This window comes from Panthera uncia, chromosome B1, assembly GCF_023721935.1.
Source record: "Panthera uncia isolate 11264 chromosome B1, Puncia_PCG_1.0, whole genome shotgun sequence".
NCBI classification, from domain to species: domain Eukaryota; kingdom Metazoa; phylum Chordata; class Mammalia; order Carnivora; family Felidae; genus Panthera; species Panthera uncia.
In genome coordinates, this window is record NC_064811.1 from 128840301 (window position 1) to 128865481 (window position 25181).

Sequence of the window (25181 nt, forward strand, 5' to 3'; positions counted from 1 at the left end):
GGGGGGGGGGTGGGATGGAAGGGAGGGTAGTGATGGGTATTGAGGAGGGCACCTTTTGGGATGAGCACTGGGTGTTGTATGGAAAACAATTTGACAATAAATTTCAAAAAAAAATTTTTTTTAATTAAAAAAAAAATAAAATAAAAATAAATGCCCCTCTGCTAATTGGCCTCTGGAGGCTGTGAATGATGGTGCCCTGACCCTGGAGACCATCTTCTGAGAACAAACACTCTATACCAACTTGTAAAAACAATCAGAAGTGATTTGCTTTTAAATTCAGCATCCTTTCTTAATAAAAACCCTCGAGAAAGTCAGGATAGAAGGAATATACTTAAACATCATAAAAGCCATTTATGAAAAGCCCACAGCTCCTCAATGGGGAAAAACTGAGAGCTTTCCCCCTGAGATCAGGAACACGACAGGGTTGTCCACTCTCACTGCTGTTGTTTAACATAGTGTTGGAAGTTCTAGCATCAGCAATCAGACAACAAAAAGAAATCAAAGGCATCAAAGTGGGCATAGATGAAGTCAAGTTTTCACTTTTTTGCAGATGACATGATATTATACATGGAAAACCCGATAGACTCTACCAAAAATCTGTTAGAACTGATACATGAATTCAGCAAAGTTGCAGGATACAAAATCAATGTACAGAAATCAGTTGCATTCTTATACACTAACAATGAAGCAACAGAAAGACAAATAAAGAAACTGATCCCATTCACAATTGCACCAAGAAGCATAAAATACCTAGGAATAAACCTAACCAAAGATGTAGAAGATCTGTATGCTGAAAACTATAGAAAGCTTATGAAGAAAATTGAAGAAGATACAAAGAAATAGGAAAACATTCTGTGCTCATGGATTGGAAGAATAAATATTGTTAAAATGTCAATACTACCCAAAGCTAACTACACATTCAATGCAATCCCAATCAAAATTGCACCAGCATTCTTCTCGAAGTTAGAACAAGCAATCCTAAAATTTGTATGGAACCACAAAAGACCCTGAATAGCCAAAGTAATATTGAAGAAGAAGACCAAAGTGGGAGGCATCACAATCCTAGACTTTAGCCTCTAGTACAAAGCTATAATCATCAAGACAGCATGGTACTGGCACAAAAACAAACACATAGACCAATGGAATAGAATAGAGACTCCAGAATTGGACCCACAAATGTATGGCCAACTAATCTTTGACAAAGCAGGGAAGAGTATCCAATGGAAAAAAGACAGTCTCTTTAACAAATGGTGCTGGGAGAACTGGACAGAATGGAAAAAAGACAGTCTCTTTAACAAATGGTGTTGGGAGAACTGGACAGAAAACATGCAGAAGAATGAAAGTAGACCATTTTTTACACCATTCACAAAAATAAACTCAAAATGGATGAAGGACCTGAATGTGAGACAGGAAGCAATTGAAACCCTAGAGGAGAAAGCAGGAAAAAAGCTCTCTGACCTCAGCCACAGAAATTTCTTAATTGACACTTCTCCAAAGGCAAGGAAATTAAAAGCAAAAGTGAACTATTGGGACCTCATGAAGATAAAAAGCTTCTGGACTGCAAAGGAAATAATCAACAAAACTAAAAGGCAACTGATGGAATGGGAAAAGATATTTGCAAATGACATATCGGATAAAGGGCTAGTATCCAAAATCTATAAAGAACTCACCAAACTCCACACCCGAAAAACAAATAATCTAGTGAAGAAATGGCAGAAGACATGAATATACACTTTTCTAAAGAAGACATCCAGATGGCCAACAGGCACATGAAAAGATGCTCAATGTCACTCCTAATCAGGGAAATACAAATCAAAACCACACCTCATGCCAGTCAGAGTGGCTAAAATGAACAAATCAGGAGACTATAGATGCTGGACAGGATGTGGAGAAATGGGAACCCTCTTGCACTGTTGGTGGGAATGCAAACTTGAGCAGCCTCTCTGGAGAACAGTGTGAAGATTCCTCAAAAAATTAAAAATAGATCTATCCTATGACCCAGCAATAGCACTGCTAGGAATTTACCCAAGGGATACAGGAGTGCTGATGCATAGGGGCACTTGTACCCCAATGTTTACAGCAGCACCTTCAACAATAGCCAAATTATGGAAAGAGCCAAAATGTCCATCAACTGACAAATGGATAAAGAAGACGTGGTTTGTATATACAATGGAATACTACTTGGCAATGAGAAAGAATGAAATATGGCCATTTGTAGCAACGTGTATGGAACTGGAGAGTGTTATGCTAAGTGAAATAAGTCAGGCAGAAAAAGACAGATATATATGTTTTCACTCCTACATGGATCGTGAGAAACTCAACAGAAGACCAGGGGGGAGGGAAAGGGGGAGAAAAAGTTACAGAGAGGGAAGGAGGCAACCCATAAGAGACCCTTAAATACTGAGAACAAACTAAAGGTTGGTGGGGGGTGGGGGAGAGGGGAAAGTGGGTGATGGGCATTGAGGAGGGCACCTGTTGGGATGAGCACTGGGTGTTGTATGGAAACCAAGTTGACAATAAATTACATACAGAAAAAAAACTTAAAAAAAAAAAGAAGTGATTTGCTTTTACCCAGCAGAAACAACAGAGTACATCTCTATGTAATCTCTTCCACTATTGGTCATCATCTACTTGGCAGAGATATTGCTCATCTTGGGATCCAATAGAACATCATACTGAACCACTACTTTGATGACATCACAACTGGATCTAATGTGCAGAAAGTAGCAAGTAACTTAGATGTCTTAATTAGATGTATCTATTAGACCACCCATTGGCAAACTATAGACTACTGGCCACTATTGTAAAGTTTTGCTGAAACACACCTGCTCTCATTTCTTTATGTATTATCTGTTGCTGCTGTCTTGGTGAGACGTCAGAGTTGAGTGACAGAAACTGCATGGTCCTCAAAACCTAAAATATTTAGTACCTTGCCCTCTACAGAGAAAAGTTTGCAGAGCCCTGTCCTGGAGTCAGGGGTGGGAGAGGGATAACAGTTGAGGATAGAGAAGAAAGCTAGAGTCACTCCATAAAGTGATTGGCTGTTAAACAAGAGAAAATAAAACTTCATCCTCAAAACCATGAGGAATTAATAAAGAATTCTGACCATAGGAGTGTTATTTTCAGGTTTACTTTTTAGGAAGATCATTTGTCATGGAACTCCTCAACCGTAGAATGCCCACACAAGTCAGACATTTCTAAAGCAAAATAGGATCATGCCTGACTGATTGAATTGAATAAACAAATGAATGAATTCTGAAGAGTGAAGGCAACTTGAAGCAGGTTATTTTACAGATGTTCCAGTTTCTCAAATCACAGAGTCAAAATCTTTACTGAGCTACTATGTCTTAGCTTGCACTACGTTAGGGACCTGGGATAAAAGTGAATAAAACATGCCCTGAATCCATGAGAAGTTCCCAGCCTAAAGGGCAGAGAGACAGTAAATAATTATACAATGACAATTCCCTGCATTAAATAAGACTAAATCAAAGTTTTAATAGTGATTGTCTCTGGGTGAGGAAAATTATAAGTGGTTCTTATTCTTTTTTTTTTTCATGCTTACTATTTCATTAATTTTAAGGCTTATTTTCCCCCACATCTGAATATTTCTGAAGTTAGATGCATTTTACAATGAATGCTGTTTTAGAGTCAATGAAACAGATGAAATACTGTCATGGCAGTGTTTCTCCCTCGCTCCAAGTATAGGCTGTCGTGTGAAGTTGTAATCCAGCACAAGACATTTTTCAGGAAATCAGATCCAGAGTTAATTCCAAATAAACTCAGACAGAGAATACAGCTGACCCTTGAACAACACGATTTGAACTACACGAATTCATGTACACGTGGATTTTTTTTTATAAATACAGTATAGTACTGTAAATTTATTTTCTCTTCCTTCTGATTTTCCTAAAACCATTTTGTCTCTAGCTTATTTTGTTGTAAGAATATAGTATAGAATACATATAATCTACAAAACATGTGTTCATTGACTGTTTACATTATCAGTAAGGCTTCTGGTCAACTGCAGGCTACCAGTGGTTAAGTTTTTGGAGCCTCAAAAGTTAAACGTGGGTTTTTGACTGTGTGAGGGGCAGTCAGCACTCCTCATCCCCACGTTGGTCAAGGGTCAACTGTACAGTTTTTTTTTATGGAATAGAGAATAAAATCTCATTATAGAATTTGACATTTTTTGCATGGCAACGTGCTGTGAAATGATCTTGTATTCACCACTATTGAGCAAATATATCAGCAGGAGAGATTCATCTGCCCTAGCGGGGGGCACCCTTTCTCCAGGGAATAGGGGAGGGGCGCCCCCGGGGGTAAATCTTTTCTCCTTAACAATAGAACTCTTGTTGGTGGTACCAAAGCTGTAGCAGTTTTAATATCTTAGTTAAAACCTGGTGGTTGTTTTTCCCTTTTAATACATGAAAAAACTCCTGTTAGTACTAGTGTGAGTCATACATCATAAACATGCAGGGCTCGAAGTCCCATGGGTTTTGAAGGCCAAACAACACTGTAGGCTTACAATTTTAAAAACATATGTTAAGCTTTCTAGTATTAAGTAACGCTATACTATTTTTTAAAAATACATACTAAAAAGTAAACCATTCATAAATTCCAATGTGATGCCAGTTATGTTAAAATCTTGACTACGTCATCTAGTTCTTATGCATAATTCTTTTTCATTGTTTTAAACCAACAAGCAAAGATAAAAAACAAAAACCAAAAAACAAAAACAACAAAAGGTTGAGGGAAAATACATTCAAAGGCACTTGCTTAACAAATCTGGCCTCATTAAAAACACTGAGATTAACAGTAAGCCAAAATGGTCTCCACAACACGTCAAGGTGCATGAGACTCATGAAGATGCTAATGTGTATTTCAAACATCCATCAATGCAAAGCCAGAAAAACAAAAATTTTGCATCTAAATTCTCCATCCAGCAAACCATAACCTTTGGCATAACGAAGTCTTCAATTGAGTTTAAGTAACAGGTTTATTCTAAAAGAAAATAACACCAACAGTAGGCACCCTGACAGTAAAAAGTGGAATGCATATTTATGATCATCAGTTTTAGTTGATACATGCAAAAATTTGAGAGAAATGCTTTTCTCTCTCTTCTTACATTGAAGCAAGAGATTCCTTAGCAGTGTCCATTACCAAAACTAAAATTAGTAAGGTAAAGTAAGGTCAAGAAGAGGAAGCATTTTATATATTTTAATAATTGCTGATGAGTAATGACTCCTAATGATTGCATGGATTCACATCGGTGACATGTTCAGCATATGTCTGTGAACTTTGGGAAGTAGTTTTTGTGTTGCTCAGGGCCCTATGTTGCTCAATTTACACCAGAGAGCATTCTAAGAGAACTTTATTGAACTATTGTGAAATACAACGCTTATGTATATTTTCCATTGTTTCTATCACCCTTAAGACCATACTGCCAAAAATGTGCTAAATAAATTCTGTAAGTACAAGTTGGGAGGAAGAATTGGTACCACACTCCAGCCCTGTGTCCTTGAGCATAGTAAGAGTAATTCTGTGATCATACTGCCCCATTCTGGTCAAAAGAGAGAAAATTAGGTTAGTCTTTGAAAAGAAAGTTTTTGCAGCATCATATACAGATTTATGCAAAATGCATTTCATTAAAAGATGATGTTTTCCCAAGGGGCAAAGCATCTAAAATGGTATACAATGTAGTTTAAAAGCTCAAGGAAGTCTATCTTTTACCCCTTGGATGAACAATTTGGGAAGAAAATGCTACTGTTAATACTAATATTACCATGGACATATCTATTACAATTTTTGTTAAAAAAATTATACTGATGGGGCGCCTGGGTGGCTCCGTTGGTTGAGCGTCCAACTTCAGCTCAGGTCATGATCTCACGGTTTTCGAGTTCAAGCCCCCGCCTCAGGCTCTGTCCTGACAGCTAGGAGCCTGCTTCAGATTCTGTGTCTCCCTCTCTCTCTGCCCCTCCCTCTCTTGCACTCGGTCTCTATCTCTCTCAAAAATAAACATTAAAAAAAATTTTTTTTTAATTATACGGATTAGGTAATGCCACTTGCTATATACAAAGGTGAACTTAAAAAGGTTGGTTCATTCATGGAATGAAAGAATTAATATTGTTCAAATATCAATACTTTCCAAAGCAATCCACAGATTCAATGCAACTCCTATCAAAAGTCCAAAGGCAGGGGCGCCTGGGTGGCGCAGTCGGTTGAGCGTCCGACTTCAGCCAGGTCACGATCTCGCGGTCCGTGAGTTCGAGCCCCGCGTCAGGCTCTGGGCTGACGGCTCGGAGCCTGGAGCCTGTTTCCGATTCTGTGTCTCCCTCTCTCTCTGCCCCTCCCCCGTTCATGCTCTGCCTCTCTCTGTCCCAAAAATAAATAAAAAACGTTGAAAAAAAAAAAATTAAAAAAAAAAAAAAAAGTCCAAAGGCATATTTCATAGAAGTAGAACAAATCATTCTAAAATTTGTATGGAACCACAAAAGATCCCAAATGACTAAAGCAATCGTGAGAAAGAACAAAGCTGGAGGTGTCATGCCCCCCGATTTCCTACGACAAAGCAACAGTAATCAAAACAGTATGGGACTGGCACAGAAACAGACACAGAGATCAGTGGAACAGAATCAAGAGCCCCGAAACAAACCCACACAATACATGGACAATTAAGTTATGAAAAAGAAGCTAAGAATATACAATGGGGAAAGAGCAGTTTCTTAAATAAATGGTGTTGAGAAAACTAGTCAGTTACATACAAAAAAATGAAACTGGGCCACTATCTTACACCAAATACAAAAATAAACTCAAAATGAATTAAACACTTGAATGTAAAACCTAAAACCATAACATTCCTAGAAGAAAACACAGGTGGTAAACTTTGTGACATAAGTCCTAGTGATGTTCTTGTGGATCAGATTCCAAAGTCAAGGGAAAGAAGAGCAAAAATTAACAAATGAGAATACATCAAACTAAAAAGCTTCCGCATATAAACGAAACCATCATCAAAACAAAAAAACACCCTCCTGAACAGGAGAAGATATTTGCAAATCATGCATTCGATAGGGGTTAATATCCAAAATATATAAAGAACTCAAACTCAACAACAAAAAACAAACAACATGATTTTTTAAAGTGCAGAGGATCTGAATAAACGTTTTTCCAAAGAAGACACATAGGTGGCCAACAGCCACATAAAAAGATGTTCAACATAACTAATTATTAGGGCAATGCAAATCAAAACTACAATGATATGTCATGTCATATCTGTTAGAATGGCTATTATCAAAAAATAACAAGTGTTGGATAGGATGTGGAGAAAAGAAAATACTCACACACTGTTGGTGGGAATATAAATTGGTGCAGCCACTATGGAAAACACCATCATGGAGAGTCCTCAAAAAATTAAAAATAGAACTACTGCATGATCCAGCTATTCCACTACTGGGTATTTATCCAAAGAAAATGAAAATGCTAATTTCAAAATACACTTGTACCCTTATGTTCACTAAAGCATTATTTAAAATAGCCAAGATTGGGGCGCCTGGGTGGCTTGGTCGGTTAAGCATCCGACTTCAGCTCAGGTCATGATCTCACGATCTGTGAGTTCGAGCCCCGCGTTGGGCTCTGTGCTGACAGCTCAGAGCCTGGAGCCTGTTTCAGATTCTGTGTCTCCCTCTCTCTCTGCCCCTCCCCTGTTCATGCTCTGTCTCTCTCTGTCTCAAAAATAAATAAACGTTAAAAAAAAATAAAAAAAAATAGCTAAGATATGTAAGCAACATAAATGTCTATCAATGGATGAATGTATTAAAAAATGTGATACACACACACACACACACACACACACACTACTCAGTCATAAGAAAGAATTAAATCTTGCCATTTGTAACAACATGGTTGGACCTTTGGACATTGAGGATATTATACTAAGTGAAATAAGTCAGAAGGAGAAGGTCTGATACCCTATGATTCAGTCCCATGTGGAATCTAAAAACAAAAGGAACAAAATGAAGTGAAGAGAAACTCATAGATACAGAGAATAGACTGGTGGTCACCAGAGGGGAAGACGGTTGGGGATGGGTGAAAGGGGTAAAAAAATGTCAATTGTAGAGTGACAGATGGTAACTAGATTTGCGGGAGTAACCACTTTGTAGCGTATACAGATGTCCAATTATAATGTATGTCTGAATCTTCTATAATAAAAATATATATATATGCAAAAGGTAAAAAGATGAGCTTATCAAGCAATTTGTATGAACTCAGATGGGTAAAATTGGCATATGCTTTCAATGGCAAACACTTCACTGTAATTTTCAGCATTATTTTTTTAAAATATAAACAACATCATTAAAATTACTGAATCTTACATAGAAAAAGTCACAGTGATATTGAAAAGCAATTCTAAGACATTTACAAATTACTAGCTACAGTCAATTCACTCACTTCAAAGTCATTTGTCTGGACACAGTGGCTGACATTAATAAGAGTAATAACAGTAATGACATAAGTTAACATTCATTGACCACTTATTGTGCCAGTCACTGGTCTTATCTCTTTACATGTAATAATGCATTCATAGTCATAACAGAACTACAAATTAGGCACTATCATTATCCCCATTTTCCAGATAAGCAAAGAGAGCAACAGATAGAATTAGCTACTTGTTCAAAGTTACACAGCTGAAGTAGAGGGTAGTTCTAGGATTCAAACCCAAGCATCCTCTCTCTTCCATTGTGCTGTATATAGAGGAAATACAGAACCATTTACCTTCTTGTATGCAATGTATCTAACCATTACACTCTGGAAGTGTGATACTTTGTCTATACTTTTTCAGTTTATTATCAAGATCAAATCAGTAAGTTGCATACAAATTAATTAGGTGTGTATCATTCTACCATAAATAATATAAATCAATACAAACAAAAGCCATATTGAAGCAAACATTATCTTTACGTGTGTATATGTTTTTATGTGTATGCTAATTAAAGAAGTATTAGAAGTTTGAGATAAGTAGCAACTGTCTTCATTTTTCTGAGCCATAACTAGTTTAAATTATGTGAATTTTTGTTTTTGGCATTAATTGCCAAGTTTCTATACTTTTAAATTACCTGAATCTCTGTCCATAGCTTCAACCCTTATGACAAACTCCCCTGGATTTTGGTTTTCTTTAACTGAAGCTTCATACAAGTTCTGCTGAAATACTGGTGCCTCATCATTTACATCAAGAACAGTAATTGTCAAAGTCTGGGATGAAGAAAGCACGGGTATGCCGTCATCCAGGGCCAGAAGGGTCAGAATGTGCTGGGTTTTTATTTCATAATCCAAAGGACAAGTTGTTGTTAGTAAGCCTGATTTGAAAGAGGAGAAGAGAAATATTAGAAACATTTTTTTAAAGAAGTCATGGTTACTCCACCTTTGTCTAAATTACCTAACTTGCTAAAAATTCAGACGTTTTCTTTGTTCAAGAATAAATCTTATTGGGGTGCCTGGGTGACTCAGTCAGTTAAGCATCTGACTGTTGAGACTCTTGATGTCAGCTCAGGACATGATCTCATGGTTCATGGGATCGAGCCCCGCATTGGGCTCTCACAGAGGCTGCTTAGGATTCTCCCTCTCTCTCTGCCTCTCTCTATCAAACTAAATAAATAAACTTTTAAAAAAAATAAATCTTATTAAACCGACGTTGAGTTTATACATTACCAAAAATAAAAAATATATATATTGCCAAAAAATAAAAATGATTCTTTTGACTAAAAGACCAAGAACATTCTAGTTTAAATTATAAAATGAATGAGAATTCAGAAATAATCTATCATATATCATTATCTATGGAGATGATTACATCAAAATTATTTACTTATCCAACTTTTACTTTCATTTAAAAAATCTAGGTTAGAGGTGCCTGGCTAGCTCAGTCGATAGAGCACATGGCTCTTGATCTCAGGGTTGTGAGTTCAAGCACCGCACTGGGCAGGGAGCCTACTTAAAATAATAAAACAAGGGTGCCTGGGTGGCTCAGTTGGTTGAGCATCTGACTCTTGATTTCAGCTCAGGTCATGATCTCAGGGTCATGGGGTCAAGTCCTGCATTGGGCTCTGTACTGAACATAGAGCCTGCTTGGGATTCTCTCTCTCTGTCTCTCTGTCTCTCTCCCTTCCTCTGCCCCTCCCCTGTTCTCACATGCTCTCTCTCTCTCTCCTTAAAATAAAAAAAATTTTAAAACCCCAAAGCCAAACCAAAACCAAACAACAAAACTAAAACAAACAAAAAAACAAATCTAGGTTGTGAGAGTATACACTCCAGGTCAAATGACACGTCGTGTTTAATGTTTTAAAGTGACCAAGTTACAAAAAGGTGAGTATGGCTACATTCTTTAAGATAAAGACTTAACATCTCTTTATACTACTCTCCGTTAACTATCTTTTTTTTTTTTTTTTTTACTAACAAAAGATAGTTAAGACTTTATAACTCAGGTAATAAACTCCAAAGCATGTAACTTACCTAAGCAAAGTGTTACAAAGCTTGCACACATAGAGCTGTTACTGATTCCAGTTCTCATAATTCTTCTTTTAGGATTGCTGTTTGCTTCTCTAACACATGCTTATCCTATGAGAACTTATCTTCATATAATTAAAGAAGCTTGCCCTTTTAGATTTCATAAGATAGTTTTTCAATTACTTATCACTTTATATTTCAGAGCCAAAGCCATTGCAAAACCCACTATGTCTTCCTCATAAGAAATGTGAGCTTTGTGAAGAAAAATAGCCTGTCTTCTCTGAATGCATTCAGCAAGGATCATTTATGTCTTTGAAAAATATCTCCACTGAAACAGCCAGTACAATTGCTCAAGAGTCGTGATACCTATATTACTGAAGCATGATTCTAATTTTATCCATCCTCTTTAACGATCTGGAATAGACCTTCCTTAGCCATGCTGGAAAACATTTTAAGTGTCATTGAAACAGGTCCTTGGAGACCCCTGCTCTAACAGAAATCAGCAGCTGAGTCTGGACTATCTCTCTGTCAGCTGGGCTTTTAGGTGATGGTCATGCGTGCCTCAGAATGGAACCATATGTACAGGATTTAATAAATATTTTGATGAAATTTTCCAATGGTATATAGCCAGACTATAATCATGGTTCCAAATCCTATACATTCAGTCCCATTCCAAATAATGTTCCTAACTAACAGTTGGGCCAAATGGTACATACATCTGAGATGTTTTATCTAAGACTTATGCAGAAATGGCTTTATTATATTTTGCTAGTCCATCTTTTCAAATCAGGTTGAGGGATGTTAATTTCCAATTTCACAAGAATGACACTCTATACATGTAATCTTCCATCAAAACACATCAAAATTTCTAGGAGATGTTATCTGGCAATATGGTGACAGCAAGAAAAGTGAAGTGACAGTGAATGACATTGAATAAGTGACAGAGGGGACGGTGAGTAAATGCTTCTGCAAAAAATAAAATGTTACAGCTGATGTGAAAGTAAGGGTCTTAATGCCCATATCAATCCAATAATTTACAAATACAGTATTTCCAACTATTTACAAATGTGTATTTGCACAATCTTACAGATAGGATTCTATGCTAATGTCTGATCAATGCTGACGCTTAGTCTTGCTCTGCCTCAATTTACTTTGGGCCCTGTGAGGACCCACAGTGCAAAGTCTCAAAGAAGTTTGCCACTGTATATTCATCCCATGAAATGTGAGCTAGCGACAAAGCACAGCCGATTTTAATTTCAACAAAAAGGTCAATTACAGTTGGTTCTCTAAATACAACCTCTGTGCCTATCATATACGTAAGTTAAACAGTAAATCAAGTCACATTTCTTTAAAGCCAATATATCTTGAGAATTATTTTAACATAGGAAAACAAAAAGGACAAATGTAAGCAAGTGATCAGAGACTTTAATTGACAATGGCATACAGTACCTGATGACTCATCTAGCGTAAAGGCCATGTTTTCATTTCCTGAAAGGATGCTGTATGTTACTCTTCCATTCCTTCCTTCATCTGGATCTTGAGCAGTTATGTGGTGCACCAAAGAGCCCACTGTGGCATCCTCTTTGATGTGGGCCATGGGGAAAGATATAAAAGTGGGGCTGTGGTCATTTACATCCAAAATCACTACCTTTGCCATCAGTGATCCCACGCGCCGGTCTGTCACATTCACAGCCTGATCGGATGCTGTTATTGTCAGCATGACAGCTGGAACTCTCTCTCTGTCAAGGGGGGATGCAGTGACTAATGTGCCAAATGAGGGGTGGATAAGAAAGGGACTCATGCCAGGGTGGTGGGATTCGATGAAGTATTGAATTCTACTGTTCAAAAAACTGCCATCCCCATCCTTGGCATTGAAGACATGCACCAGCGTCCCTATAGGGACATTCTCTTCCACGCTTATCACGATGAGCTCTTCTTGGAAAGATGGGGAATGGTCATTCTGATCTTCCACATCAATATTAAGGAAGACTGTGCTATTCAGGGGAGGGGTTTTGCTATGGTCTTTAGTAACCACCCTGAATAAATAATGGGATGTCATTTCATAATCAAGTTCCTTAGAAAGGAATAAGTCTCCTGTCGAGCTGTCAATTTTGAAGTGCCCATCCTTGTCATCTGCAGCAATACTAAAATGTAACTTTCCATTATGATGTTGCTGAAGGTGATCGGGTGACTTTATCAAGCTCATTATTTTTGCAGGCTTCAAGTTTTCTGGTAAAACTAAGTGTCTAATATTCTGAGAAATGATAGCTCTCCCTTTAGATAGAGGTATCACCTGAAATAAGAATGGAAAGGAGGTGTTAATTTGGGATCCTTTGTAACAGATGAATCAATAGATGTGATGATAGTATTTCAGAAGCAAATCCCTTCCATTTGTATGATACACATATTAATTGGTGAGAAAACGTCTTTTTCTATTATATAATTCCAAGGTGTCTCTGAAGATTGAAAATTGCGTAATAGCTAGGAGATAAGAAAGTACACAATTTTCCACTTCCCCATTTGTTTTAATGTGCGATAGTATCTGGGAGATAAGAAAGTACAGAATTTTCCACTTCCCTGTTGGTTCTAATGTGTCAAATGAGGTTTGGTAAGACCGTGCTACAGTTAAGCTGAATTGTAGCTTTGTGATTCTTCAACAAGACTGTGGGATAGATAGTTCTCCAAATTACTCTAAATCCTAGAGACCAATATATCCATAATGGCCACATCTGTGCACATTTATGTATCATGTGTCTTTGTTTATCTGAAACCAGAGACTTGGAAGTATTATGATATAGAATTTTCTCCTAACCCACATATCCTCAATCAACAAAGAATATAATTTGGAAAGCGAATTCTTAGGGATATCTCTTCTTGATTATTACACACATCTATACTAATATTACTGATTATCATGTGCATGAACAAAGAAATCTAGCTAAGCACAGTCATCTCATCTTTGGTTAGTGTGAATTTTTCCTACAATGAAGACTTCCCACAAGTTGTTTGCTCATTATGATTAAAGCAAAGCCGTAAAATACGGTTCTCAAGTGACTTTTCTAAATTTAAAAATAATGACAAAGAACTATGTGACTTATTATTGACCACGTGTTTACATACAAGTTTCTCCCACAAATTTACCAGGTCCTTGCAATTAGGAAAAAGTAAAAGACAAGACACTTTTTTGTTCTTCATAGGCAGAGCAATGTAAATGCAGTGAGCCTATGTAGTGAGAAAGGTAAGTATCTTGTCAGGAAACGTACAAAGTCAAAAGTTAAAAGTTATTTGGGTCTAATCATTTCGCGAGTCATAATAAAAAGACACACATGAATCTTCGGTGCTCTCTAAATACAGCATTCACTTTATTTAAGGAACTTTGACCATAACATTTGTATAAAAATCAAACAAAAACCTTCAGAACACCTTTAAAGTTTTTTATTTTTTAAATGTTTATTTATTTTTGAGAGAGAGAGAGAGACAGAGCATGAGTGGGGGAGGGGCAGAGAAAGAGGGAGACACAGAATCTGAAACAGGCTCCAGGCTCTGAGCTGTCAGCACAGAGCCCGACACGGGGCTTGAACTCGCAGACCACGAGATCATTCCCTGAGCTAAAGTCGGAGGCTTAACTGACTGAGCCACCCAGTCACCCCTCAGAATATCTTTTCACACTGTACGGTGACAATGGAACATTACCTGAATATTAATGACTGCCTGTCCTTGAAGAGGAGGCTCCCCCTGGTCACTGGCAATTATGGTCATCCTGTAGGAAGGTCTGTAGTCATGTGAAAGTATTGTGGTTGTTCTGATTTCACCACTGTTGGCATCAATCTTGAAGTGATCAGAGCTACCTTCTATAGACACACACGGAAATTAGGAAATCGATGTTAACTGACAGTGCAGAAAATAAAGAATTAACTAATCTACATAACCATATAATTTGGAAGCTTTATTTGTTTTCAGCTCTGTGAGTGTACAAACATAAAATAATACTAAAAATATAGGCAAGAAACGTAACAGATTTTTAAATGTTTTATTATGGAGATTTTCAAACATATATAAAAGTGGAAGGAATGCAACAATGAGCTTTTGTGTGGCTATCATTTTAGCTTCAATAATTATCAACTCATGACTGATCTTTATTCCCCATTCATATAATTTCCCCTTACCATCTTCTTTTCAAGCAAATTCCAGAAATCCTATCATTTCTTCTGTATATATTTCAACATGCATCTCTAAAAAATAAGGAAAAGTTTGCCTGGGTGGCTCAGTCGGTTAAGCATCTGACTTTTCATTTCAGCTCAGGTCATGATCCCACAGTCTCATGAGTTTGAGCCCAGCATCAGGTTCTGTGCTGACGGTGTGGAGCCTGCTTGGGATTCTCTGTCTCTCTCCCTCTCTCTCTCTCCTCCTCCTCCCCTACTCATGCTGTCTCTGTCTCTCTCAAATAAATAAACTTTAAAAAAAAAAAAACTAAAAAAAAAGGGAACATTTTTAATATAGTCACAGGACTTCATTATTCTATTAAAAATTAATAATTAGCAGGGCACCTGGGTGGCTCAGTCGGTTGAGCATCCGATTTCAGCTCGGGTCATGATCTCACCGTTCCTGGTTCCCGAGTTCGAGCCTCATGTCAGGCTCTGTGTTGACAACTCAGAGCCTGGAGCCTGTTTCAGATTCTGTGTCTCCCTCTCTGTCTCTGCCCTCCCCCGGCTCATGCTCTGTCTCTCTCTTTTTCTCTATCTCAAAAATAAACATTAAAGAAAGTTTTTTAATTAGTGATTATCCCTTAATCTCATCAAATGTAAAGCCAGTTTTAAATTTCCATGGTCTCATAACTATCTTTTCTTTTCTTTTTTTGGTTAGCTCAGCTCAGGTTCAACGTAGAGTCTCTATTTGCATAGCTCTTCAATCTGTGCACTTTTGTTATCCAGCTCTTCATTTTGTTCTTGCAACTCATTTGGTCAAGAAATGGATCATGTATCCTGAAGTTTATCATGATCTGGATTTCACTGTTTCTCATCTCTAACATGTGGCTTAATATGTTCCTCTGTTCTCTGTTCCTTAAATGGGAAGGAAGTTCTAGAAAGTGAATCAGATTCAGGTTCAGTTTTGGGGGGGCAAGTTTACTTCATAAAGTGCCATTTTGCATTTTCCTTCAAAAGCACATGTCTGATGGCCTCCTTTTTTGATGTTGGCCCCCACTGATACACAGCTAAAGATACATTCACTAAAGATACATTCAGTGTTGCAAAGTACAATATTCTGAGTCTATCATCCATTCTTCATTTATTAGCTGGAATATAGTAATAAAGAGAAACTTTCATCTACATATTGGTCATCCAATGGGACAGTTCATCCCAGGAAAGTCAGAATAAATACTTGATGCTAAACTTGTTTTAACAGTGCTCAGAATAATGGATTGGCTCACTAACATCGTCTAGGGCTCCAACTATGACAACGAAAAGTTTGTTCAGTTTCTGTTTTAAGAATCATTAAGCATGAATTAAACACATTGGCAGGGTTTCAATCTATTGCCATTATTATTCTTATTGATGTTCAAACTGTCCCTTCTTTGAAGAGTGGGATCCTCTTAAAGCTGATTCCTGAATTTTTGTAATATGATCCTAGTAATCTGTAGTAGGCTTCCTGTAGCTGGTAGGACAAAATGGCACAGACTCATCTTATAGATTTCCTGTCCGGGACCTGGCGCCAGCTGTTTCTTCAAGGATACTTTACCAGTTATAGAAGATATAAAGACAAATAAAAAAGAATTCCTGCTCTTAAGAAAGTTGGAGGGTGCCTGGGTGGCTCAGTTGGTTGAACATCCAACTTCGGCTCAGGTCATGATCTCATGGTTTGTGAGTTCAAACCCCACGTTGGGCTCTATGCTGACAGCGTGGAGCCTGATGCCTGCTTGGAGTTCTGTGTCTCCTCTCTCTGCCCCTCCCCTGTTCACACTCTGTCTGTCTCTCAAAAATGAATACACATTAAAAAAAAAAAGAAAGTTGGAGGGTAGAGCAGGAATTTATGTAACATCTATTTCTTTGTGATTTCTATGCTTTGATCCATTTATTTAATTCTTAACAAGAATACTGTAGGAGATTTTCATGAATGTTATACATGTCTTTATTTGTATTATATTTATTTTTATCTTGTTATTTTTCTTATATTTTATAGTTTCCTCTATTTAGCAGTTGGGTTGAAGTACAAGCAAAAATATGAATAACATAATATATACCATCATTTTTTATATTGCTATGCCCCAAGTATCATTCTAGAAGCTAAGGTTTAAAAATAATCTATATTTCAAACATTCGGAACTATATGCTGAGCATCCATGTAAACATTTCCAAATGCGTCAATTCCCAAAATTTCTTCAGAAGTTTTTAATAAATGACAGAGTAACACTACAGCGGAGGATCTGGGTATACTTCCAGATCACATTCCCCTCCTTCTCCGTAACTAGACCCTTTTCTAAAAGTAGTGGTTTATGTTTCTAGTCCATATATTCACGAGTAATATATCACATGGTTTTGTTTCCTTCTAAATAATGGTATTAGAGCAGGATTAGAGCTTAATATATTAATTTTTCTGTGTATGTCCGTGTGTGTGTGTGTGTGTGTGTGCATGCAGCAGGCTCATTATCACTCAACAATCCATCACATCGTCTTTAGGATCTTGAACTTTCCCAAGCATGAACATGATACGCCTTTTCATTTCATTCTTCTTTAAGATCTTTCATTAATATTTTGTTATTTTCTGGGGCTCCTGGGTGGCTCAGTCGGTTGAGCGACTGACTTTGGCTCAGGTCATGATCTCATGGTTTGTGAGTTCGAGCCCCACGTCAGGCTCTGTGCTGGCAGCTCAGAGCCTGGAGCCTGCTTTGGATTCTGTGTCTCCCTCTCTCTCTGCCCCTCCCCCACTCATGCTCTGTCTCAGAAATAAATAAACATTTAAAAAATATTTTGTTATTTTCTACTTTAAAGGTCTTGAATGTCTTTCACTGAAATTTTCCTCCCTCTGCTCCTATCAGGATGATCCTGATTTGGGGGGTTTTGAAACATATTATGTAAGGGGCTCTCTTTAAGAAAAATAAGACCATATTACAAATATAAATTGTTCACTGCCCCCTACTCCCATCCCAGAAGAGCCCTTCAGGTGAAGGCCCTGAAACTTAAACTCCATTACTTCGCAGTAAATCTGCCCCAATATCCTATGGTTTTCTTTGTTACAGTGAGTGAGATCTTTGAAAATGTGCTTCGTTTTTTTAAATGTTAGTGGTTTTTGTATATTGACATAGTTCCCAGAAGGTTTTTATCTTATTCATTCCAATGGTTTGGCTGCAGGATCTTTTGGGTTTTCCATGTGGACATTATCTGCATAATAGGTAATGTTATCTCTTGCCTTCTTATGTTTGTCACAAACATGACGAAGCAACAAATATCTTTTGAAAAGAGTGTAAAATGTAATGCCAACTAAAGCTTATCACTGGAACAAATCTGAGACTTGTACATTCTAAAACAAAAACATAAATATGGAGTTCCAACATACACACACATATATATATGAATGCATGTGACCTTTTCCAGGTATGGTTTACTTTGACCTTAAGAATATTTAGTCTTCATAAAGATTCATAGATTCTTGGTACTCATGATCATATTTCTTTATACTTAATACAATTTTGATTCGCTAAATACTTTATTTTCAATAAAAGTTGATTTGCATTTCAGATTACTGAAAAATATTCATTAAGGTGGATGGTTGGTTGGTTGGTTTCTATTTGAGACACACAAAAACCACTATGATTTTACATTACATTTTTAAGTTATTTTTAATTTTTCTAATGTTTATTTTTGAGAGAGAGAGAGAGAGACAGAGAGACAGAGTGCAAGCAGGGGAGGGGCAGAGAGAGAAGGAGACACAGAATCCAAGGCAGGCTCCAGGCTCTGAGCTGTCAGCACAGAGCCTGACGTGGGGCTCGAACTCACAAACTGTGAGATCACATGACCTGAGCCGAAGTAGGATGCTTAACCAACTGAACCACCGGGGGCCCCAATTTAGTATATGTGCTGCCAAAGCAAGCACAGTTATTTTTTAAAATAAAGGTGATTCTAGATAATAACAAATTTATTTTGTTTGTACCTGGTGTTATTTTCATCATTAACCATTTTCCCAGAAGAAGGTAGATAGTTGGTAGACAAAAGAGAAAATTCTAAAAGCTCTTAATTCTTTTATGAAGGGTGACTTTTACCTGGAGATACTGAATATACGACCTCTGCATTGTTTCCTTCGTCAAAATCCTTTGCAAACACAGTTGTCACCAACATATTTACTGGCTGACCTTCCAGAACCTGTCATTAAAACAAACGGCTTAAAAATTAGTCAAAGTTTAGAAAGAAATATGAATCTTTAAGTGAAAGAACACATTACTACTAAGCATTTTGAAAACTATTTTAAACATTTAAAAACATTTAAACATTTAAATATTTAAATATTTAAACATAAAAACATTTAAACATTTTAAAATCCACATATAACTCAAATGTCTACCACATAAATTATATAAATAATTTTTACATAAATGCAAATCCATGAAAAGAAACAGCACTATAAATTTAAGTCTTTCACTCAATTTGGACAGACTATATGCAGCATTTGAACTAATTTTGAGGGAAAAAAATAAAATTGACTAAATGATCTTAGATTTTGGACATATTTTAAGAATTCTAGCATCTTCTCATTCCCCAAATATGCTAGAGATTGATATAAACCTTTATTTCAGGGAACACACCTAATACAGGTAACATACCTCATTAGTTAACAGGAACTTTTCAGAGGATTTTGAAATGTACACGTGGAGTTGAACTCCAAGTGAAGAGTCCTGCTACCCTGCCATGGGATATTTTAATGATATAATTAAAATAAAAATGATACTATAAGAACGCTTTGCTTTGGTAGAATTTTCCTTAAATACAGCTTTGGAGGATGATTTTAAAACTATTAACTGTCTCGGTACCTTTTCTGAGTTGTTCAATATGCATATCTGAACACAGTTTGAGTGTCCGGTTGTTTTGGAGTATAGCTTCCAAGCTTTTTATTCATTCATTTAAAAAAGTAAAGTACCTCCAACATATATTTATTAATTATGTACATAAACAAATATTCTAACTTACTATGTGTACTATAAACCATAGAAAACGTGGAGATGAAAAAGATGAAATAAATATAGACATAATGAGAAATTTCTGCACGAGCTACCAAAGATCAAATTTTATAATCTCTGGTTGCACGTCTACTTTAGAGCTACAAATTGTTCCCCTATATTTAACTAATCAGCTTAGAGATGGGTACGAATCACCCAAAAGGAACTCTGCACAAAGAGATGCATGCAAGTTACTGGAAAAACAATCCACACCCGAGCATTACTGACAATGGGGCACCATTATGTTTGGGCGCAATGGGCAAAACTGCATTATCATTACACTAGATGGGTGATCTCAAATAGCACATACAATCATTTTTTTTTAATTTATGGGGGTTTTTTGTTTTTTGTTTTGACATGTGAATAATTTCTAGATCTTCTGGAAATGTATGCATTGCCACACCAAGCCTGATTTGATAAATTCACACATTTGACCACAAGATGGTGCTCAAAACAAATGACTAAGAACATTACAAATTCACTGCAAGGTTACTTCACTCTACAAACCTTGACGTGCAATTCCTTTCCAGGGAGACACTGTGGGAAATATGGCCTGTTGTCGTTGATGTCAGTAACTGAGACGTAAACCACCATGCTGGCGTTTCGTGGTGGGGAGCCATGGTCGGTCACTAGGACAATCACCTGATGGTGTACCTGATGCTCATGGTCCAATGCCACCCAACTGATCAATTCGCCTAAGGAATATGGAGTAGAACAAAAGAGGCTGTCACCACGTACTAGAATCTTGCCATTATGAACCACATCCAAGCTAAATCACAGAAAGGAAAACCAGATAGAGAACTCAGAGTAAATGCACAGTTTCCAAGATGATGTATATTAGTAGTTTGACTCCACTGTTAAATTTCCTGAAGTTTCTCCTGAAAATACCACTTTAAATTTGTCCCTCTTTGTATTTCAAACTATCTACCATTGACCATTTGAACTAAAAGAAAAATGCATTCATAAAAATAAATGATGAAGTACTCCGTGTGAATTTTGTAATAATTTAGAAGATTTAAAATTACAGCATATCCTTTTTAAATTATTTATCTATTTATAATTTATTTTTAATGTTCATTCATTTTTGAAATAGACAGAGCATGAGCAGGGGTGGGGCAGAGAAAGAAGGAGACACAGAATCCGAAGCAGGCTCCGGTCTCTGAGCCGTCAGCACAGAGCCCGACACGGGGCTCAAACTCACGAGCCATGAGATCATGCCCTGAGCTGAAGTCGGCACTTAACTGACTGAGCCACCCAGGTGCCCCCGGCATATTGTTCTTCATACTGCTTTATAAAATCATGAAAAGCAGCTCTGATATTACAAGTTCTGGGTTTTTGGTCTCAGTTTCTCCATGTCAGAGACTTCAGCCGTGGAGACTCGGGCAGAAAATCGCAGCTACCTCCACCTGCTGCCAGGGGCATTGGAGGCCACATATTCTCTCCCCAAAGCCCAGCTCCTGCTTCAGGGCTCCACCGCCATTAATTTCCTCGCTCCTTATGGAAATATCTATTTGTGAGAAAGTCAATACGAAGCGACTTTCTGTTACTTTTGCCCTCTTCATCCAAATGAAATGACAGTGTGTAAAACAAAACAAAAAGTGAAATTAGGAACAGAAAGGAAAATTCCTGTTTGGGTAAGGTGCCGAACTGTTGAGCCGAAACCCAGTGTTTACCACATAAACTACATTTATGTAGTGTTTACAAGATTGTTGACAAAAATCACATACACAGCAACTGCATTTTGAGAGTTCCAAACTGTACTTCTCCTCTGAAAACCCTACACCCTGAATGGCAAGCACATTTTTATTTGACGAACCAACTCTGACTGACAAGTAGCAGTCTGGAGGGCAGTGGTGAAAAAGACTGTGGAGTCCAGCGTGGTGCTGCACACACAGGAAATGCCAAGGCAGGCTGGGCTTCCATGGGAGCCAGTTCGGATCACCACAGAGACCGCTCAGAGCATCAGGGTGGAGGGGCAGGCACTCCCACCATGCTCTGAAGGGTGGTCTCAACTCCTATGTTGCCACACTGCACTCATCCCTGGTGAACGGGAATACAGAAGGTAGTCTTCCAAGTCCCTTCATTGACTTTAGCTCTCTTCCCCTCAGAGCAGGACAACGAAGCACAGCAGGAATTATCCCTTCTAGTCATGGTGAGGAAACTGAGCTCTGAGGTTAATACTTGCTTAAAAGCCATATATCAATTCGAGGAATGGACACCTGGTCTTTCTGAATCTGGGTGCTGGATAATCGTAGGAGAGAGAAAATCATGGGGGAGCCAACTGTATATTTTAATTTATTTTTTAAATACCAACTGAAAAAAAAAACCACAGGTGAAATAGAAGACCTACAAAACTGTCTACCGGAGGGAAGTAAAGAGCAAGCAGGTCACCCTGTATAGCTAGGCACTTTGTGCCCTGCAGAGGGCGTCCCAGCTTGGGAGTGAATGAGAGCTGAAATCCAGTTTGCAGCCTCCCTGGCAAGTCATGTGCCCTGGTGTAAAGCTCCATCTGCTGGAGGAAGGGGCACCGGTTCCTAATTCACATAACAGGTACTTCGTAAAGGCTTGAAGTTAATCAGAAGTGAATTCAAATTCTGTCCCACTACAGGGCAGGGGGTACCAATTACAAAGGCTACAACATAACCGTATCTCCTGGAGTTGTATGAAGTGAAGGCCTTCTCTATTTCCTTCTAGCTCCATAACCTTGGGCATGTTGTTTGACCTATCTGAGTCACAGTTTCCTCAGCTATATGATTGCAATATCAACATATTTCATTTGTAGGTGGTTGCAGAATGAAATAAAATCCTTGTAAATTTCTGAAATACAAATTTAAAAATATAATAGCATTTTTACATTTAACTTCATAATGAAGACTTGGGAAAATACTCAGTGGAAATATTTGCCCTTTCACCATGGTTCCCTTACCAGAATGCAAATGGGGAAATACATCAATAGAGTGATTTTGAAATCTTACCTGATGGATTATTTTCTAGTTTTACATTGATGACACTTATCTTTTATAAACTATTTGGCATTTAAAAAAATCTACAAGTGAAAAAGAATGGTCGGGGGTAAAATCAGACTTTGCACAAGGATTCATTCAGTCCAATTCGGACCATACCTCTAATTCAGAATAAGAACCATATATTGGCAATATGTCGGTGTGAGGGAAGAGAAGAATGAATCATTACAGGTGAAATTCTATTCAATTTTGACTTCATTTTAAAATCACAACATTCTAACTGAATAAGTTATCTACTAAAAACTTTCACTACATGTTTGTACTAACGTTATAACTAAAAGATTTGAGTTTCGTTAATTTCAACTTTAAAGGAGTAAGTGGAAGCTACAAAATGCTACCTGTATTAGGATTCATCTTGAAGAATTTTCCATCAGACAAAAGGAAATATGACAGCTGTCCATTCTTTCCCGAGTCTCTGTCAATTGCTGTAATTTTGCCTATTACCCCTTGGGGAACAGGGCTCTCCTCGACTTTCAAAAACAACACATCATGCAAGAAGGTAGGGGAATTGTCATTCTCATCCAGGACATGAACAATTACTGAAGTGCTCACATTTTGCGACAATCTGTCCTCCGGGATCCAGGCAAACACTCTAAAATTATATATCTGTGTGGATTCATAGTCAAGCTGTCGCCGCAAATAAATCCAACCTGTGTGAGGGCGGATGCCAAACATAGCAGAGTCTGCGCTGGGTTCCAGCGAGTACAGGAGCTGCAAGCTTGCGCCCTGTGGCCCAAGTGGGTAGGCGTGTATTTGCAGTATTTGGGTCATCAGTGAGACAGACTCACTAACTTCCACTTGATAGACCAAGTTTGCAAAAGTCAAAGACAGGCTCTGTTCTTGCTCTTCGATCACAACTGTCAGCACTAACAGGGATGCCTGAGGAGGAACGCCCAGGTCCTGGGCCATGAGAGTTAGTGTGCACTTCTGGGGCGTCGCACTTCCCAGACTCTCATTGAGGTACACCACACCAAGCCCCGAGTCAATGGAAAAGATGCTTGGATTCTGGCTTGCAATGGTGTATCGGATGAATCCATTCTGCCCACTGTCTTTGTCTTGTGCACGGGCAAGGTACAAGGCTGTGCCAGGCAGTGTGGTCTGGGATATTTTAACCTCATCAGAGGCTTTGGGAAATACTGGATGGTTGTCATTGACATCGATTACAGTTATGTTGACCTCTGTACTGCCGTAAGCAGGGGAGCCGCCGAGCTGCGCCAGCACCGTGAGCACAACCACGGGCTGGGTTTCGTGATCCAGAGGCTTCTGGGTTCGAATGACACCCAGCCACGGGTGAATAGAGAACTTTCTGTCCAGATCACCAGAGGAGATTCTGTAAGAAACTGGCTCTGAGGAATCTGGGAAAAAGAAGGTGGGGAGTGTGGGGGCAGAGAAAGAGAAAACAATCACCATATGCCAAAAGAATGCACCTACTGGAAATACTGAAAACTGAAAGCATTAATCTATACTACATCCACAGAAAACACTATGCAACGTGTTACCTCTTCCTCAGCTCCCCAACGTCTCCTGGAAAGTGGATACATGGTTAAGATGTATTAGTGGACAAAGGTAATGTCCAATGGACAAGGAGCAAGCCCCAGGTTTCACTCTCTGCCTTTCAGTAGTTTTGCATTAAGTAAAAGAGAAAGATGTTCAGAAAATAATTTGGATGCCTATTTTACATAGTTGGGGAAGACAGGTTAAGTTTATGCTTGATGCTTCTCTATATCTACCTAGGAATGGCAAATAACCCCAAAAGACAGTAAGGGAAGGGAAAGAGGACAGAGAAGAAATGGACTGTAACCAGGACAAGATCTTTAGACAGGCAATTCACTTCAGGAATCTACCCTGCAGAGAAACCTCTATAAGTCATACATGGACATTTGCATGAATATTGCCAAGGACTAGCAAAAAATGATTGTAAATCATTCAAATTAATAGCAAAACATGTTTATATCTAAGTGAAAGGACTATGCAATCTTTTTTTAAATTAAAACAGAATGATGTCCAGTTACTTGGAAAACTGTCCTCCATCTATAAAGTGGGGAGGAAAGGATAATTGTAAAACAAAAAATGTAGTAGGACGTATTTTCATAAAAAAGTTTAAAAGTGTGTGTATGTGTGTGTGTGTGTGTGTGCACACGACCGCACTTGTGTCTATTTGGAGGACTGGGTTATAGATACATGCTTTCTATGTTATAATCATTCTGTATTGTTTTAAACTTCTAAAAGTATTTATTACCTTTTTGATTAGGAAAAATTGTAGTATAGAAATAATGTTGGAAGAACAAAGAGCGAGTCACAGATTGTGTGGTCTCCATTCTTCTTGCATGGAGGGAGGAAAAGATTCATTCAAGATTGCACAGCCTAAGAAAACACAAGAAATGATTCCAATAATGGATTTTAACAGGGCATAAGAAGTACTTACTCAAGGATTCTTTTGCTTTCACTGTTCCCAC

At 37.9% G+C, this 25181-nt stretch overlaps 1 protein-coding gene across 1 annotated transcript in view; it reads right to left on the reverse strand.

The window, feature by feature from the left end:
* The window catches only part of DCHS2 (dachsous cadherin-related 2), an 89797-nt gene extending 65480 nt beyond the window's left edge, over window positions 1–24317 (reverse strand). The window contains 7 exon segments of the mRNA XM_049632354.1: window positions 9111–9350; window positions 11947–12790; window positions 14191–14348; window positions 18752–18851; window positions 20210–20397; window positions 22231–22334; window positions 23054–24317. Coding sequence (XP_049488311.1) covers window positions 9111–9350; window positions 11947–12790; window positions 14191–14348; window positions 18752–18851; window positions 20210–20397; window positions 22231–22334; window positions 23054–24135 — 2716 coding nt within the window. The 5' untranslated portion in view covers window positions 24136–24317.
* Window positions 24318–25181: the final 864 nt, after the last annotated feature.